Below are 16,717 nucleotides of genomic sequence, written 5' to 3' on the forward strand. Positions count from 1 at the left end.
GGAAATCCCAACACAAGCATGGAAAACACTCGGTGAAAAATTAACGAAAAACTGCAAAGTGTGAAAATGTAAACAAGAAAACCTGAGAAGAAGAAATTTCTGCAGGTTTAGTGCCGGGAAGTTACAGTTGCAATAAAAGCGCTATATAAATATAATTAAATTCACTGTCCCCTCTGAAACACCCCAGTTCTGCATTCTGTAGACATTTTGCTTGACGTCGGCCATGTTTTTCAACTAATCCAACTCGATTTTTAGTCGCACGTGCTTATAGGTGCCTTACACGCGTGTACTGAATTTCCTGCTGATCCAACAAAAGCAGGGGTGTCAAAGTCATTTTAGGTCAGGGGCCGGATGGAGGAAAACGTGTGCACAGGTGGTCCAGACTATTAAAATCATCATTCGCAATCCAAAATTGCAAGTTTTCCCTTTACACAGATAGAAAAGTACAACTTCAGCACAATTGATAATAACTATAGCAACAGCCTTTAAGCACAAGAGTTGTGAGATAACTTATACATAATTATTCTAACACCCATCCATCCATTTTCTACGGCTTGTCCCTTTTGGGGTGGCGGGGGAGTGCTGGAGCTATCTCAGCCGCATTGGGGCGGAAGGCTGTGTACACCCTGGACAAGTCAATATCTCATCGCAGGGCCAACACAGACAAAAATCTCACATTCTTTAATTTCGCCGACCCTTAGCTGACAAACACCGCGCAGATCGCTTGCCGGCAACTAACGTGCCAATCGCTAGCTGACAACTGAAGCAGCAATTGAAAGATGACGATTAGGGCGTTAGTCACTAGCTGACAACTAAAACGCTAATCGTTAGCTGGCAAGTCGAGCACCGACAACGATGGCTTTAATCTCGAGTTGACTACTAGAGTGCTAATCGCTAGATGACATCTAGAGTGCTAATCGCGAGCTATCTTAAATGGTAACATAAATATAAGGATATCAGTATTATATATATATATATGTATATATATATATATATATATATATATATATATAAAACTAAATTAATTCATGTTATTAATTTCTCACATTTAACTACATGACATTGTTGGCTCGATATTTATTTTGAAGTAAAGATATTTATAAAATAATTATAATAATAATAATAATTTATTCCATGAATTGTCTGTGTGAGAAATTTCAAGTTCATACCACTTATTGGGTGTAAAAACAGCGCCCCCATGTGGGGTGTTTTCTTTACAAATAATAGCACAGGAGTGGTGCTATTATTAGTAGAAGTGTTTGCTTACACACAAACAAAATATAAATATTGTCCTGATGAACCCAAATAAAACATTTTTTTAGGAAAGTGGACATGTTGGTCCGACAAGCTGTTAAGTGAAGTTTTATTAGAAGCCAGCGTAAACCCCCGGGGAACCCGAAAAAAAAAAAAAAAAAAAAAAAAAGGGCTTTATTGGCTACAATGGCAGTGTGTAAACAGAACAAGGCTGTCGCCATGGCAACGAGGGAATACACAAGGAAATGATAAGGGAGAGCGAGAGAAAAAATATGACCGTAAACAATGACAGCGTGAATTTAGAATTTATTTATAGAAAATCCTTCTTTCAAAATCAACTTATAAAGTCAGTAAATACGTCCCTGGACACATGAAGACAATGAATATGACCAATGTATGATCCTGTAACTACTTGGTATCGGATCGATACCTAAATGTGTGGTATCATCCAAAACAAATGTCAGGTATCAATGAAGAGAATCATTCTTTCAAAATCAACACATTGGGTGAATAATCACTGAGATGATCTCATTAAATGTTATGATTGTAGGGTTGTGTGGTATACCGGTACTAGTATAGTAATGATACCAAGTACAAGAACGTATATAGTCGATACTACTATTATTACATCAATATTTTTTAGCATTAAAACATATTTTTTTGTTTTTATTGTGTTTATAAACTCAGTAAATATGTATGATCCTGTAACTCCTTGGTATCAGATCGATACCTAAATGTGTGGTATCATCAAAAACAAATGTCAAGTATCAACGAATAGAATCATTCTTTCAAATTCAACACATTGGGTGAATAATCACTGAGATGATCTCATTAAATGTTATGATTGTAGGGTTGTGTGGTATACCGGTACTAGTATAGTAATGATACCAAGTACAAGAGCGTATCTAGTCGATACTACTATTATTACATGGATATTTTTTGGCATTAAAACATGTTTTTTCGTTTTTATTGTGTTTATAAACTCAGTAAAAACGTATGATCCTGGAACTACTTGGTATCGGATCGATACCTAAATGTGTGGTATCATCCAAAACTAATGTAAAGTATCAAAAAAGAAAATAATTCTTTCATAATCAACACATTGGGTGAATAATCACTGAGATGATCTCATTAAATGTCATGATTGTAGGGTTGTGTGGTATACCGGTACTAGTATAGTAATGATACCAAGTATAAGAGCGTATCTAGTTGATACTACTATTATTACATCAATATTTTTTAGCATTAAAACATATTTTTTTGTTTTTATTGTGTTTATAAACTTAGTAAATACGTATGATCCTGTAATTACTTGGTATCGGATCGATACCAAAATGTGTGGTATCATTCAAAAACTAATGTCAAGTATCAATGAAGAGAATCATTCTTTCAAAATCAACACACTGGGTGAATAATCACTGAGATGATCTCATTAAATGTTACGATTGTAGAGTTGTGTGGTATACCGGTACTAGTATAGTAATGATACCAAGTACAAGAGCGTATCTAGTCGATCCTACTATTATTACATCGATATTTTTTATTTTATTTATAAACTCAGTTAATACGTCCCTGGACACATGAGGACTTTGAATATGACCAATGTATGATCCTGTAAATACTTGGTATCGGATCGATACCTAAATGTGTGGTATCATCCAAAACTAATGCAAAGTATCAATGAAGAGAAGAATAAGTGATTATTACTTTTTAACAGAAGTGTCGATAGAACATGTTGAAAGAGAAAATAAGCAGATATTAACAGTCAATGAAGAAGTATATTAACAATATTTTTTTTACAGTTTGTCCCTCATAATGTGTACAAAATAATAGGTGTATGAATGACACAATATGTTACTGCATAGACTAATTAGGAGTCTTTGTTTACTTACTACTAAAAGACAAGTTCACTATTTTATTTAAGGACTAAATGACAATAATAAACAGATGTTTCATGTACACTAAGATTTTTTTGTTAAAAATAAAGCCAATAATGACATTTTTTGCGGTCCCCTTTATTTGTAAAAGTATGACAAAGGTATAAATATACATTTAGGTACCAACATACCTGACAAGGCTCCATGATAGCGATTAATGTCCTCTTTGTATGCGTCCTCTCTACATAGCCGCGGACCATCAAAGCCACCGCGTCTTCCTGTTGGTTGTTGCCATGGCGACGGCTGTGCGTTCGTCCCCGGGCCCGGCCGGCGAAAGGAGCTCCATCGAGCGCACGTACGAGCTGACCAAGTACCTGGAGTACCAGCTGAAGGAGATCAAAGACGTCTACGTGAGTTTTCCACTTATTTGTCGGACACCTTGTTATGTCCGAGCAACTCTGGACAAAGATTTCACATTTGGAAGCAATTTGGAACTTTAATGAGGGGAAATGTAAACCGTTAAAATGTTCTGATTTATGTTCTGTCCAATCTAATCAGACGAGGTTGTCATTTGTTTGCGTGAAATAAACATAAATGATAAATATACAAAACCCCAAAGCCAGAGAAGTTGTCACGTTGTGTAAATGGTAAATAAAAAGAGAATACAATGATTTGCAAATCCTTTTCAACTTATATTCAATTATGTATGCACATATTTATACATATATATATTTATGTATACCAAAATGGATACATGGACGATACAGCAGAAGATTGGGAGAATGTCATGTGGTCAGATTAAAACAAAATAGAACTATTTGGTATAAACTCAACTGGTCGTGTTTGGAGGAAGAAGAATACTGAGTTGCATCCCAAGAACACCACACCTACTGTGAAGCATGGGGGTGGAAACATCATGCTTTGGGGCTGTTTTTCTGCTAGAGCAGGGGTGTCAAAGTCAAATACAGAGTGGGCCAAAATGTAAAACTGAACAAAGCCGCGGGCTAAGGTTGAACAAATTAACCTTTTAATAGGGACCCAAACGAGTTTTGCATCGAATATTAAACAAGCAAGGTTTATATAACTTTATAGTCACATACAAAATTGAGTTTCAAATTTTAATAATTATTGAAAAAAGCAATGACACATCAAATAAAATTAAAATTAAAATTGGGGAAGCGGGGTTTTGTGGTAGCAGGGGTGTATATTGTAGCGTCCCGGAAGAGTTAGTGCTGCAAGGAGTTCCGGGTATTTCTTCTGTCATGGGGCGGCATAGCTCGGCTGGTAGGGCGTCTGTGCCAGCAACTTGAGGGTTGCAGGTTCGATTCCCGCTTCCGCCATCCTAGTCACTGCCGTTGTGTCCTTGGGCAAGACACTTTACCCACCTGCTCCCAGTGCCACCCACACTGGTTTAAATGTAACTTAGATATTGGGTTTCGCTATGTAAAGCGCTTTGAGTCACTAGAGAAAAGCGCTATATAAATATAATTCACTTCACTTGTTGAGTTTATGTTGTGCTACGGTGCGGATGTTCTCCCGAAATGTGTTTGTCACTCTTGTTTGGTGTGGCTTCATAGTGTGGAGCATTATTGTAAAAGTGTTAAAGTTGTTTATACGGCCACCCTCAGTTTGACCCTTATGGCTGTTGATCAAGTATGCCTTGCATTCACTTGTGTGTGTGTTAAAGCCGCATATATTCTGTGACTGGGCCGGCACGATGTTTGTATGGCGTAAAAGCGGACGTGACGACAGGTTGTAGAGGACGCTAAAGGCAGTGCCTTCAAGGCACACCCCCAATATTGTTGTCCGGGTGGAAATCGGGAGAAATTCGGAGTCTCCCGGGAAAATCGTGAGGTTTGGCAAGTATGAGTATCAGCAGTGAATGCCGTGTTACAGAAGCATCGACCCTGTATAATACTGGCGGGCCAGCTCTAATCTTAATTTGATATTACCTCAAGGGCCAAATGAAATTACACGGCGGGCCAAATTTGGCCCGCGGGCCAGAGTTTGCTAAGGAGACAGGACGATTGATCCGTGTTAAGGAAAGAATGAATGGGGCCATGTATCGTGAGATTTTGAGCCAAAACCTCCTTCCATCAGTGAGAGCTTTGAATGGTTGACCAAATACTTATTTTCCACCATCAAATAAATTCTTTAAAATTCCTAGATTTTTTTTTCACATTCTGTCTCTTACAGTTGAAGTGTACCTATGATGAAAATGACAGACCTCTGTCAACATTTTAAGTGGGAGAACTTGCACAATCGCTGGCTGACTAAATCCTTGTTTGCCCCAACATGTGTTAAATCATAGTTTTGATGTGACAATTTACAATGTAACTAGTCATGAAAATAAAGAAAACACATGGAATGAAGAGGAGGAGTGTCCAAACTTTTGGCCTGTACTGTATATTAGTAAATAAACAAATGAAGGACAAATGAGAAACAATAAATGCCTTTACCCGGTACACGCTGCAGTTGAGTACAATCCCACCAGGCCACTTTTTCAAACAATGGACGCATTTTCTGTTTTGGCGACTGTCGTGGAAATTTTCTTAAAGAAGATCCTTTAGTGACAAATAGCTTTAAAATGATTTATTAAAGTAACAAACAAATAATAACAAGCTTTGCAAAGTGAGACCGAACCAGAACGACACATCTGTTCATTCCAGCTTGTTCTAACTCCTTTAGAATTTGACATGACAATCATGAGCCGGAAGGCAAAGCTCTCAATTTACCGGTCGATCTACGTTCCCATCCTCACCTATGGTCATGAGCTTTGGGTCATGACCGAAAGGATAAGATCACGGGTACAAGCGGCCGAAATGAGTTTCCTCCGCCGGGTGGCGGGGCTCTCCCTTAGAGATAGGGTGAGAAGCTCTGCCATCCGGGAGGAACTCAACGTAAAGCCGCTGCTCCTCCACATCGAGAGGAGCCAGATGAAGTGGTTCGGGCATCTGGTCAGGATGCCACCCGAACGCCTCCCTAGGGAGGTGTTTAGGGCACGTCCAGCTGGTAGGAGGCCACGGGGAAGACCCAGGACACGTTGGGAAGACTATGTCTCCCGGCTGGCCTGGGAACGCCTCGGGATCCCCCGGGAAGAGCTAGACGAAGTGGCTGGAGATAGGGAAGTCTGGGCTTCCCTGCTTAGGCTGCTGCCCCCGCGACCCGACCTCGGATAAGCGGAAGATGATGGATGGATGGATGAATCATACATTCTCAGAAGTCCCACCCTCCATGCTCATTTACATACAGTGCACCAGTGGAATGAATACCCAAAGTCCTGTGAAGGGGGTGTCGTTTGCCCAGAGGAGGGGGGTCACTCAGGAAAGGGAACCATTTTAGCTTTGTTGGGAGTCAGGAAGAGGAACACATGCCCACGTCAACTACAGTCCACATGTCACATCAAAGACACAGGAGACAGAGCTTGATCAGATAATAGATTTTTTTGCTAAGTGTCACATTCCTGAGCCCAATAAACAACTTTTGGTACCAAGTTCAAAGAACATCATCTATTTAAACGAGTATAAGTAATTTTGCTATCACACGACCCTCCTGTGTGACCTTGTCGGAACATCTGTTCTAGAAAAACTTGTTGAAATTTCACGTGACTGAATCTGTGTGTGTGTGTGTGTCCTCCCAGTTGACGTATCTGGGCGCCCCGTTCAACGAGAGAGACTTCTCCCCTCCCAGACCCAACAGCAGCGCTCTCTCCCTGCCCAGCGCCGCCACCCGCCTGGAACTGTGGCACGGCCTGGAGAACCAAGCCCGGCTGGCCCAGAACCAGAAGGCCTACTCGGTCCTGCTGGCGGCGGTGCGGGAGCTGGCTCGCTCCACCCTCTGCCCCTCCCTCAGGACCTCCCTGCTGCACTTCTGCATCGGCCTGGACGGCCTTCTGGGCTCTATATCGGCGCTGATGACCACCCTATTGAACCCCGCCGACCAGTACCCTCAGAGCGGGTTGGAGGGGGACCACCCGGCTCCGCTGGTCAGCAGGAGCTCGTACAGATCCAGGACCAGGACCAGGACCAGGACGGAAAGACGGAGGGAGGTCCAGGGGGAGGATGCGAAGAGAAGGAAGGCGGCCGCAGCTGCTGGAAGGAGCGGCGGGTCCGGGGAGAAGAGGAGGAGAGGGAGGCGGGATGAACCGGAGACCTTGATGGCGGAAGAGGAAGCCGGAGGCGGGAGGCGGCGCTTGCTGAGCATCAGCGAGGATGAAGAAGGAGGCTACACTTACAACCTGGACACGCTCAGAGAGGAGGACGGCGGGGGCGTTTTGTCCCACCTTCATCACCGACCTCCTCGCTCCCTCCTTTTCACGCCCACACTGCAGCCGCCGCCGTTCGCCCTCGCCCTCCTCCACCGGGAGGACCGCGCCCTGCCGCCGTCCACGCCCTCCTCGCCGGTCTCCTCCTCCACCTCCGTGCTCCTCGCCGTGCGGCCCGCCATGAACGACTTTGCCCGCAAGGTGGAGGGCTTCTGGGTGCTGCGCGAGCTGCAGAGCTGGCTGTGGAGGTCGGCCAAGGACTTCAACCGCCTGAAGAGGAGGATCCGAGGCTGAGGGACAACACGGCGTTGACACTTTTTGCACTAAGGATGGATGTTTGACTCGAACCCTGGATTGGCCCCGTGTGCACTGCGCACCACGTCCGATTGTTTGGCCCTCAGGTGACACTTTTCGGGCCAGTCTAAACGCTCCAAATCGGATCTTTTAGGACCGAATTCAGGCCGCATCAGGAGGCGGGTCTGAATCCCATCTTTTTCTGATGTGACTTCAGTCTAAACCGCTTTGGGCGAGCTCCGTCACTCGCGTGCACCTTGAAGACTTAGTCGCAAGTCGATGCTTCGTCACAACGTTTGGTTTCAGTGAGCAAAGTCTGTTTATGACGACCACATTTTCAGTGCACCCCTTATCAGTTGTGTGCAAACCATAGGCTATATGTAATACCGTATTTCCTTGAATTGCCGCCGGGTATATAGTATGCGCCTGCCTAGAATTACTGCCTGGTCAAACTCGTTTCGCAAAATAATTAGCATATGCCTAGAATTTCCGCCGGGTCAAACTCGTCACGTCACGAGCGACACTTTACCTGTCATCATTTTCAAAATGGAGGAGGCAGATTTCAATCATTTGAAATCGCATAAAGGGAAGAAGAATAAGAACTATTCAGTAGGACTTAAGGTCCAAGCTATTGAATATGCTAAAAAGAACAGTAAGCGGATATTTTTTATTAATATACCGTAGCTGCGTGTGTCAAATATGAGTCATTAAATGACTCCCGCCTCCTGGTGGTAGAGGGCGCTAGTGATCCTTCTTGCGACTCCTCGGCTGCAGAAGAAGTGACAACAAGCAGCAAGAGTGAGCAGCGATCATTTATTTTTTCCTCTCGCTTGCACTTTTAACATGGAGGATTACATATCTAAAATAAAATAGTTTTTTAAACTGGACTTTCAATGGAAGCAGGAGGTAATAAAGGAAGATCTCCATCGAGACAGAGAGACTTTTAAAACTGAAGAAAGATAAGGAAGACTTCTATAAACAAGTTATCGATGCTTTTGATCAGAAGGAGCTGCGCATGGACTTCATTTATAAGTAAAGGTAAGACCATAACAAAGTTTTTTTTATTAAATGAGCGCCCCCCCGCGACCCCGAAAGGGAATAAGCGGTAGAAAATGGATGGATGGATGGATGCTTTTCATGATGGTATCCTTACATCACACTCAAATTTATAAGCGCAGGCCTAAATTTACGGCATTCCTTTGGTAAGCGCCGGAGTGAGAAGAGATTTTAAATGAATTAGCGCCCCAGCAGCAATTCAAGGAAAAACGGTATACCAATATTTGTTTTGATTCCGAAGAAATAGTCGTTGTTGAAAGACCACTCACGTAGATCTAGACCAGTGTTTCTCAGCCTTTTTTGAGCCAAGGGACATGTTTTCCGTTGAAAAAATGCGGAGGCGCACCACCAGCAGAAATCATTAAAAAACAAAACTCAGTTGACAGTAAAAAAGTCCTTGTCGCAATTTTTGGATATGACTTCAAAGCATAACCAAGCATGCATGACTATAGCTCTTGTCTCAAAGTAGGCGTACTGTCACCACCTGTCACATCACATTCTGACTTATTTGGACTTTTTTGCTCTTTTCCTGAGTGGCAGTTTCATGTCTTCCTTTGTGCAATCAAGAATATTTCAGTTGTTTTTATCCTTCTTTGCGTGGACATTGTTGATTGTCATGTCAAGTACGGATGTACTTTGTGGACGCCATCTTTGCTCCACAGTAAGTCTTTGCTGTCGTCCAGCATTCTGTTTTTGTTTACTTTGTAGCCAGTTCACTTTTAGTCTTGTTCTGCATAGCCTTCCCTAAGCTTCAATGCCTTTTCTTAGAGGCACTCACCTGTTTATTTTTGGTTCAAGCATTAGACACCTTTTTACCTGCACACTGCCTCCCGCTGTTTCCGACACCTACAAAGCAATTAGCTACCTGCTGCCACCTAATGATACGAAAGAGTATTACACGGTTACTCTGCCGAGATCTAGACAGCACTGTCGGCTTTGAAACACACAAAAATAAAAGAAATCTGAATCGGACATCCGACCACGCAGTGTAAACGTACCGTCAATCATTTTTTAAAATGGAATCTTTGAATATTCTGAACTCCCATTTCCACGACTGTGTTTTATTGTATTAATGCGGCGTGGATAACATGTAAGATCTCATCATGTGTTCCTAGACAGCAAACTCATTAAGGCTGATCGGTTCATTGACGAGCTTCATACAATAATGGGATCACTATTTGGCAGGCGCGAACACACACACTGGTGATGGTAATAATAATAAAAATAATCATAATAATAGATTTTATTTGTAAAAAAAAAAAAAAAAAAGAAATTTACGTAGAGAAAACAACCTCAAAGTGCCAGTGTAAAAAAAAAAATACCACTAATAATGATAATAAAAAGAGAATATAATAATAATAATAATAAATGGGTTGTACTTGTATAGCGCTTTGCTACCTTCAAGGTACTCAAAGCGCTTTGACACTACTTCCACATTTACCCATTCAAACACACATTCACACACTGATGGAGGTAGCTGCCATGCAAGCCGCTAACCAGCACCCATCAGGAGCAAGGGTGACGTGTCTTGCTAAGGACACAACGGACGTGATGAGGTTGCCAAATAAATAAAATATAAAACTAGAAACAGCCCAATAGCTAGAACCGGCATACAATAATGGGATCACTATTTGGCAGGCATGAACACACACACTGGTGCTGATAATAATAATAATAATAATAATAATATATTTTATTTGTAAAAAAACACTTCACTTAGATCAAACAACCTCAAAGTGCCACAGTGTAAAAAAAATTGTAATAAAAAATAGTCATAATAATAACAAAAATGTAACAAAAATAAATAAAATATAGAACTATAACCAGCTTACAATAATGGGATCACTATTTGGCAGGCATGAACACACACTGGTGCTGGTAATAATAATAATAATAATGATAATAATAATGGATTTTATTTGTAAAAAAAGCACTTTATGTAGGGCAAACAACCTCAAAGTGCCACAGTTTAAAAAAATAGTAATAAAACAAATAGTAATAATAAAAAGATAATAAAAATTAAAAAAATATAAAACTAGAAACAGCCCAATAGCTAGAACCAGCATGCATATCTAATAAAAGGCTTTCTTTTTTTTTTTTTTTAGAAAGAAGGGTTTTTAAGCCTTTTTTAAACGCATCCACAGTCTGAGGTGCCCTCAGGTGGTCAGGGAGAGTGTTCCGCAGACTGGGAGCGGCGTAGCTCTGTCCTTGGAGGTTGGAGGACGTTAGCCTGCTTGGAGCGGAGGTATTGTGTGGAGGATATTGGGGGTGAGCAGTTCTTTGAGGTAGACGGGTGCATTTCCATGGTCCACTGGTGAGTTAGTAGGGAGACTTTGTATTCAATCCCGAGTGGAACAGGAAGCCAGTGAAGGGATTTGAGAGTTGGTGTGATGTCTTTCCACGCTCTCATCAGCTCATTGTCAGCACACACACACACACACACACACACACACACACACACACACACACACACACACAATCACTAAAAAAAATTCCCGGGCGCGGCCACCGCTGCTGCTCACTGCTCCCCTCACCTCCCAGGGCTTGATCAGGGGTGATGGGTCAAATGCAGAGAATAATTTCGCCACACCTAGTGTGTGTGTGTATGTGTATGTGTGTGTGTGTGTGTGTGTGAGACTATCATTGGTACTTTAACACACACACACACACACACACACACACACACACACACACACGCACACACACACACACACTGGGGTGGCTTGAATTACCGGACTTCATGGTTCGTAGATCAGCAGAAATACTGCTGCAGGTGTCTGGACTTTACACACACTTGTTATTTCATATGATGACAGTCAATTTTTTGGGACCACCCTCTTTTTGACCAGCAGGGGTGCAAATGAGACATTGTCTATTAGATGCAATGTTATTGGGACCCTGATTTATGTCATCACTTCTTCACACCTCCTCATGTGGAAGATACTTTTCCCTTCTTCACGTCTCAAGAAAAGTAGGAATACAAGAACACACACACACACACACACACACACACACACACACACACACACACACACATTGAGGGACGAACGTATTTAGTGGCACAAATCGCGTGAATCAGCAAACATTGGTCAGAAATGTTATGAATGGAGCGGACACAAACCCGCCGGACGGGTCAAGAAGTGGCAGAAGAAAGACGGAGGAAGACGACATGAGTCAGTGGGCAGACGCCGGAAAGAAAGGGCATTGTGGGGGGGTGGGGTCAGGGGGCCAATGCTGAGTAAGCACAAGTCGACCGGTCAGTTACAGTAACTGTACGACACACACACACTCTTTTATAGCTCGGTTGGTAGAGCGGCCGTGCCAGCAACTTGAGGGTTGCAGGTTCGATCCCCGCTTCCGCCATCCTAGTTACTGCCGTTGTGTCCTTGGGCAAGACACTTTACCCACCTGCTCCCAGTTCCACCCACACTGGTTTAAATGTAAAAATTAGATATTGGGTTTCACTATGTAAAGCGCTTTGAGTCATTAGAGAAAAAGCGCTATATAAATATAATTCACTTCACTAATTCACTTGTACTTCTCACCTTCTTGAGACCTCCAAAAAAAAAGAGCAGCCTTTCTAGATATATAAAGAGTTGTATTTACAACATTAATAATATATACATACTATGTAAATATAAAAAAAGGTAAGGTTTTAGTTAATATTTGTTTGTTTGTAATTGTTTTTTAATCTTCATTATTTACTTCAAGTTATTACAATATGTCTCTAGATCAGAGGTCACCAACCTTTTTGAAACCAAGAGCTACTTCTTGGGTACTGATTAATGCCAAGGGCTACCAGTTTGATACACACTTAAAGGGGAACATTATCACAAATTTCAGAAGGGTTAAAACCAATAAAAATCAGTTCCCAGTGTCTTATTTTATTTTTTCGACTTTTTTTTCAAAATTTTACATCTCCCGGAATATCCCTAAAAAAAGCTTTAAAGTGCTTGATTTTCGCTATTTGGAATTCCACTGTCCATTTCCCTGTGACGTCACAGAGCGATTCCAATACAAACAATGGCGGTTACCACAGCAAGATATAGCGACATTAGCTCGGATTCAGACTCGGATTTCAGCGGTTTAAGCGATTCAACAGATTACGCATGTATTGAAACAGATGGTTGGAGTATGGGGGCAGATAGCGGAAACGAAATTGAAGAAGAAACTGAGGCTATTGAGCGAATAGCTATTGACGCAATTCGGCGTTAGCATCGCCGGAAAAAGTGCGGACCAGCCGATCAGGACTTTCTAATCGACACTGGATCAATAAGTCAATAACAACACTCACCTTTGTGATTTCGTTGACTTTATCGTTGAGAATGCATCTGCTTTGAGTGTCGCAGGATATCCAGACATCTCTGTCGTAGCATCGCCAGTAAAAACCAAACGAGTTGACACTGGAGCAACTTAAATCCGACGATTGGTAAGTGTTTGTTTGGCATTAAATGTGGGTGGAGGGAAAGGCTGGATGTAAATATAGCTACAAATGAGGCATAATGCACACAGCTAGCCTAAATAGCATGTTAGCATCGATTAGCATGCCGTGCTAATCGATGCACATTCTACGTAAATCAACTTGAATCCGTCCCTGATCGTGTTGTTACACCCTCCGACAACACACCCACGAGGCATGATGTCTCCAAGGTACCGGAAAACAGTCGAAAAAACGGAAAATAACAGAGCTGATTTGACTCGATGTGGTAGGGAAAAATGGCGTTGATGACCGATGTGACGTCACGTTCTGACGTCGTCGCTCAGAGGGATAAACAGAAAGGCGTTTATTCGCCAAAATTCACCCATTTAGAGTTCGGAAATTGGTTAAAAAAATATATGGTCTTTTTTCTGCAATATCAAGGTATATATTGACGCTTACATAGGTCAGCTGATAATGTTCCCCTTTAAATAAATTGCCAAAAATAGCCAATTTGCTAAATTTACCTTTAATAAATAAATCTATATATATATATAAAAAATGGGTATTTCTGTCTGTCATTCCGTTGTACATTTTTTTTCCTTTTACGGAAGGTTTTTTTGTAGAGAATAAATGATGAAAAGAACAGTTAATTGAACGGTTTAAAAGAGGAGAAGACACGAAAAAAATTAAAATTAAATTTTGAAACATAGTTTATCTTCAATTTCGAGTCTTTAAAATTCAAAATTCAACCGAAAAATATGAAGAGAAAAACTAGCCAATTCGATTATTTTTGAAAAAAATAAAAAAATAATTTATGGAACATCATTAATAATTTTTCCTGATTAAGATTAATTTTAGAATTTTGATGACATGTTTTAAATAGCTTAAAATCCAATCTGCACTTTGTTAAAATATATAACAAATTGGACCAAGCTATATTTCTAAGAAAGACAAATCAGTATTTCTTCTAGATTTTCCAGAACAAAAATTTTAAAAGAAATTCAAAAGACTTTGAAATAAGATTTAAATTTGATTCTACAGATTTTCTAGATTTGCCAGAATATTTTTTTTGAATTTCGATCATAAAAGGTTTGAAGAAATATTTCACAAATATTCTTCGTCGAAAAAACAGAAGCTAAAATGAAGAATTTAATTCAAATGTATTTATTATTCTTTACAATAAAAAAAATACTTGAACATTAATTTAAATTGTCAGGAAAGAAGAGGAAGGAATTTAAAAATTAAAAAGGTATATGTGTTTAAAAATCCTAAAATAATTTTTAAGGTTGTATTTTTTCTCTAAAATTGTCTTTCTGAAAGCTATAAGAAGCAAAGTAAAAAAAATAAATGAATTTATTCAAACAAGTGAAGACCAAGTCTTTAAAATATTTTCTTGGATTTTCAAATTCTATTTGAGTTTTGTCCCTCTTAGAATTAAAAATGTCGAGCGAAGCGAGACCAGCTTGCTAGTAAATAAATACAATTTAAAAAATAGAGGCAGCTCACTGGTAAGTGCTGCTATTTGAGCTATTTTTAGAACAGGCCAGCGGGCGACTCATCTGGTCCTTATGGGCGACCTGGTGCCCGCGGGCACCGCGTTGGTGACCCCTGCTCTATATACATACAGTATTTATTTATTTATTTTAATTATTTTTGGCCAAAGGGGGCGCATTTAAATTGTTTACACACACTTTATGATCCGCTGCCCGGATCATATTATGATTTAGATTTTTGAGTCTTTTTGTGTTTTCTCTTGGTTTTGGACTCCTTCGGTTCTTGTTTGTGCACCTCTCAGTTGGTTTCCATATTTACTCATTATTTTCACCTGTCGCCTGTTCTGGACGTGCACCTGTTTTGTGATTACTGTCATTATTTAAGCCTGCCTTCTCTAGTCAGTCTGTCTTGCTTCCTACTGTAACGACCTGGTCGCATGGTGATACGGATTCGTTCTCCCAGGGATGCAGATGGGCTTCAGACACAGCGTGCAGGTAGGAAATGATTTATTTAAGCAATAAAACAGACTTTGACAAAACTAAAAGAGCTAGCATGGGAGCTAGAAAACAAAAGGGCCTAGCGTGGAAGCTAGATAATAAAAGGGCCTTTTGATTGATTGATTGAGACTTTTATTAGTAGATTGCACTGTACAGTACATATTCCGTACAATTGACCACTAAATGGTAACACCCCAAAACGTTTTTCAACTTGTTTAAGTCGGGGTCCACGTTAATCAATTCATGGTACAAATATATACTATCAGCATAATACAGCCATCACATAGCTTAAACATCATAGTATATACATTGAATTATTTACATTATTTAGAATCCGGGGGGTGGGATGAGGAGCTTTGGTTGATAGCGTGGAAGCTCGCAGGTAGCGAACAGGAAAACAGAAGTCGTTACTTATTGTATGAAAACAAATTAGGAAGCAAGACTGACTGACTGGAGAAGGAAGGCTTAAATAATTACAGCAATCACAAAACAGGTGCACGTCCAGAACAGGCGGCAGGTGAAAATAATGAGTAACTATGGAAACCAACTGACAGGTGCACAAACAGGAACCGAAGGAGTCCAAAACCAACAGAAAACACAAAAAGACTCAAAAATTTAAATCATAACAAACTTGTTATTTCATATGTTGACCAGAGGGGGAGCACTTTTAAAAGCGACACATTTGAAAAATCCCTCTTTTTTGGGACCACCCTCATGTTGATAGATGTCACCAGCAGGGGTGCAAATGAGACATTGATTATTAAATGCAATGTTATTGAGACCATGATTTATGTCATCACTTCTTCACACCTCCTCATGTGGAAGACACTTTTCTTTCTTCATGTCGCAAGAAGGGGAGAAATACAAGAAAACACACACACACACTTTTTTGTATTTTTATCTTCTTGATACCTCCGAAAAATGCTAAAATCTAGATATATAAAGATTGTTATTTCCAACATTAATAATATATACATACTATGCAAATATAAAAAAGGTAAGCTTTTAGTTAATTATTTTTTGTTTGTAATTGGTTTTTAATTTTCATTATTTACTTCACGTTATTACAGCATGTCTATATACATATTTACTTATTTTTTTAATTAATTTTGGCCAAAGGGGGCACATTTCAATTTCTTACACAGACTAATTATTACATATTGTGTACAGAGGGAGAGCACTTTTAAAAGGGACACAAAGTCAATGTGAAAAATCCCTCGTTTTTGAAACCACCCTCATTTTGATATATTTCCATACCAGGGTACAAATGAGACAAAAGTGTCAAGCCAGCACTCTTATTATTACGATCCTACGTTATGTTCATCAAATTAACCCAAAATATACTGTATAAACTTCCTTAATCCTTGTTTGTATTTAGAAGTGAATAATACAGGAGGTGCAACAAACAGGGATTGTTGTTGACGTGTGAAGACCACAAAGCTACTTTTGCACTTGTGTATCTCCGTGCTATTTATTGACAGCCATGTTTATTTATTGTGTGTCCAGTGTGAGAATGCTGCATCAGGAGAATAAACCCCACAGCTTTTGTACAGAAGCAGGT

The 16,717-nt window shown here is 40.3% G+C and overlaps 1 protein-coding gene and 1 long non-coding RNA gene across 2 annotated transcripts in view; one reads left to right on the forward strand and one right to left on the reverse strand.

Moving 5' to 3' along the window:
- The window catches only part of clcf1 (cardiotrophin-like cytokine factor 1), a 40,477-nt gene extending 23,766 nt beyond the window's left edge, over window positions 1–16,711 (forward strand). The window contains exons 2-3 of the mRNA XM_061900085.1: window positions 3,381–3,541; window positions 6,772–16,711. Of these exons, the coding sequence (XP_061756069.1) occupies window positions 3,381–3,541; window positions 6,772–7,689 (1,079 nt within the window). The 3' untranslated portion in view covers window positions 7,690–16,711. The remainder of the gene's footprint in view (window positions 1–3,380; window positions 3,542–6,771) is intronic.
- LOC133552696 (uncharacterized) overlaps window positions 3,249–16,717 on the reverse strand; it is a 90,481-nt gene continuing 77,012 nt past the window's right edge. Inside the window, exon 4 of the long non-coding RNA XR_009806750.1 lies at window positions 3,249–3,517. This is a non-coding gene — a long non-coding RNA (uncharacterized LOC133552696). The remainder of the gene's footprint in view (window positions 3,518–16,717) is intronic.

The sequence above is a fragment of the Nerophis ophidion genome, linkage group LG05 (genome assembly GCF_033978795.1).
Source record: "Nerophis ophidion isolate RoL-2023_Sa linkage group LG05, RoL_Noph_v1.0, whole genome shotgun sequence".
Taxonomy (NCBI): Eukaryota; Metazoa; Chordata; class Actinopteri; order Syngnathiformes; family Syngnathidae; genus Nerophis; species Nerophis ophidion.